General features: G+C 41.1%; 1 protein-coding gene across 1 annotated transcript in view; it reads right to left on the bottom strand.

Moving 5' to 3' along the window:
• Positions 1-908: 908 nt before the first annotated feature.
• Dsg4 (desmoglein 4) overlaps positions 909-2,614 on the bottom strand; it is a 22,005-nt gene continuing 20,299 nt past the window's right edge. Inside the window, exon 15 of the mRNA XM_026783649.1 lies at positions 909-1,679. Coding sequence (XP_026639450.1) covers positions 909-1,679 — 771 coding nt within the window. The remainder of the gene's footprint in view (positions 1,680-2,614) is intronic.

Raw genomic sequence — 2,614 nt, 5'->3', positions numbered from 1 at the left:
CTCTCTCTCTCTCTCTCTCTCTCTCTCTCTCTCTCTCTCTCTCTCATAGTTTTATTTTATGTGTCTGCGTGTTTTACCTGAATTTATGTATGTGTCCCATATGCATTCTTGGAGCCCAAGGAGATCAGAAGCAATCTTACTGAACTGAGTTACAGATGGTTGTGAGTCACCATGTGAATGCTGGGAAACAAGCCTAGATTCTCTGCAAAAGCAGCAATACTCTTAATCTCAAACTCTGATCTCATATAAGGAATACTTAAGGTTATGATAATGCTTAATGTTGTTTCTTGCAAAACTCTTTGAAAACACAATTAGTTCCTATCTGTTCACACATGCTCCACATTCCTTTTCATTTCCTTTCAGAAGTTTACATGTCTTTTGGGTCACTTAAATTTTATTTCTGATGCTGGGGATTGAACCTACGGATTTATGCATGCTAGGCTGGGCAAGTACTCTATCACTGAACTACACCTGCGGTCCTGAAGTAATTTTTTGAGACAGGGTCTCACTATATAGCCCTGATCTGAATTTTGAGAAATAATCAAAATGTTTCTTTAAAGGAAATTATAGGAAGAAGATGCAGATAAAAGTTCACAACATCTTTCCAAAGTTTTTGATTCGGTCATGGAACTTACAGGATTGGCCCCATGAGCTGTGTGCTACTTGTTAGACAACACCTACAGGATATAGCACCTTTAATTCTAGGGGTATTTTTGGCCCATTACTGAGAACCTGAAAGAACTAAAGAGGCTTATCTAAAGTGTATAGTCATATTTATCCTCAAAAAGCTGTCATCAAAGAGCCCCGTTGAACCTAGAATATGTGAATGTTTGCTGAATGTTAAAATACTGAATACAGCACATTAAATGTCTTTGATGTGCATGGAGTACAAAATCCCCATGAAGGACTCACTGTTGGGAGTAATGTATGTTGCTGTATCTTGTTACTCGATGTTGAGACGTTACCGGGGAGCTGGAGCCTATGGTTTGGCTTATGTGAATGTCTGGGCTCACCATTTGCGTCACTTGAATTTCTGGCCCTACCAAAATCCCTCCGCTCATCATCTGTCCCATACAGGCTTCCGTCATGTTACTGTTGCCCATGTCAGGCATGCCAGGGCTAGCCACCACTCTCTCAGCGTAGTATACATTGTGTGTGTTGGCTAGCTCAGCGGGCACACAAAGGTTCCCTTGAACATCATAGACAGGCGCCATTACGGTTTCGGTCACGACTACATTGGGTGGAAGCTGAGAATCAAAAACAATGGTGGTTGGCTGCACACAGGGGTCAGCAGTGGTATAGGTCTCAGTCACTATGATGTCTCCATGAATCATGGGTTCAGAGGCTGCTTCCATTTCCGCTTGGAATTCAGCCTCCGAGAGAGTCATTCCTGAAGATTCGTTGACGAAATAGTTAGGCCCGAGCAAGGGGAGGTCAGTACTGATAGGAATACAGGCCTGGTGTGAAGGGAACGGCTCAATTTCTGTGTCCAGGCAGATTTCGGCTAGAGTCCTGAATTTTGGATCTAAAGTCTCCATGTAGCTTTCATCCAGGTCATCCACAATCCAGCTGCAGCAGCCAATGGAGCCCACAGGAGACCCCACTCCCTCGTGGTCGTAGATGAGCAGGCAGTCGTTGGCTGGCCGGCCTTCGTCTTCATCCGCATAAGCATATGCTTTCTGAGAGGGGAGGGGAGACAGGGAATTAGAGATTTCTTTCCTTTACAACAACCGACGAAGAACAATGGCAATGTTCCAGAGACTTCTGAACTAAAGGTTCTGTGGACTAAATTGAAAATAAAACAACACTTGGATGCATTACTACATTATTTTGTTTTTGAATAGAGATCATTGTTTGTGTTAATGGGGCATAGAATTTGAGGAATATGTGTGAATCTCTCTAACTGGAAAATTAATAAATGATGTGTTTTGAATCAGATAATAGACAGATCTTTTGGATTTATAGCTCTTTGCTTCTGAGGTGACATAGAAATAAAATGGGTTTAATTATGTTCAAAGTATTTATTTTTAAATGATTTTACATTTATACATTTATTTATTTGTTTGCATGCATGTGTGTGGGCATAGAACTCATATGGAGGTCAGAGGACGACTTTCCTATTGACATGAAGATCCTGGGAAGGAACTCAGGTTGTCAGGCTTGTCATCAAACACTCTTGCATGCTGGCTCAGTTTGCTGGTCTCCAGATATTTATGTAAAGAGAGACATTAGATGAATTTGGAGCAAACACACATACAAAGATAGAAATCTCTCTAAATGCCAGACTTTCTCAGAATGTTCTTGAAGTTCTGTGTGACTTAGTCACTCAAAGATGATGTCAGGCTTGAGTGATGGCCCCTGTGGCATTTTTCAAATTACTATTATTGAGACAGTCTCACTGTGGAGCTCCCTTCTCCCACTAAATGAGTGAGTGTGTGTCATCAGCCCTCAGATGATCCGGACTTGCCTGGATGACTAGGTAGCGTCTGCAGTAGGTGGTCTTTAATACATAGTTATGAATATAGTTATAGAAGGTCTTTAATATATAATTATGACTTTCTGAATGACCTAAAAATATTTTTGGATACATATAAATTGAGCTTACTTATTGACT

The sequence above is a fragment of the Microtus ochrogaster genome, chromosome 18 (genome assembly GCF_000317375.1).
Source record: "Microtus ochrogaster isolate Prairie Vole_2 chromosome 18, MicOch1.0, whole genome shotgun sequence".
In the NCBI taxonomy this organism is placed as follows: Eukaryota; Metazoa; Chordata; class Mammalia; order Rodentia; family Cricetidae; genus Microtus; species Microtus ochrogaster.
The sequence above is the reverse complement of the archived record's forward strand: the minus strand, read 5'-3'. Positions and strand labels throughout refer to the sequence as shown.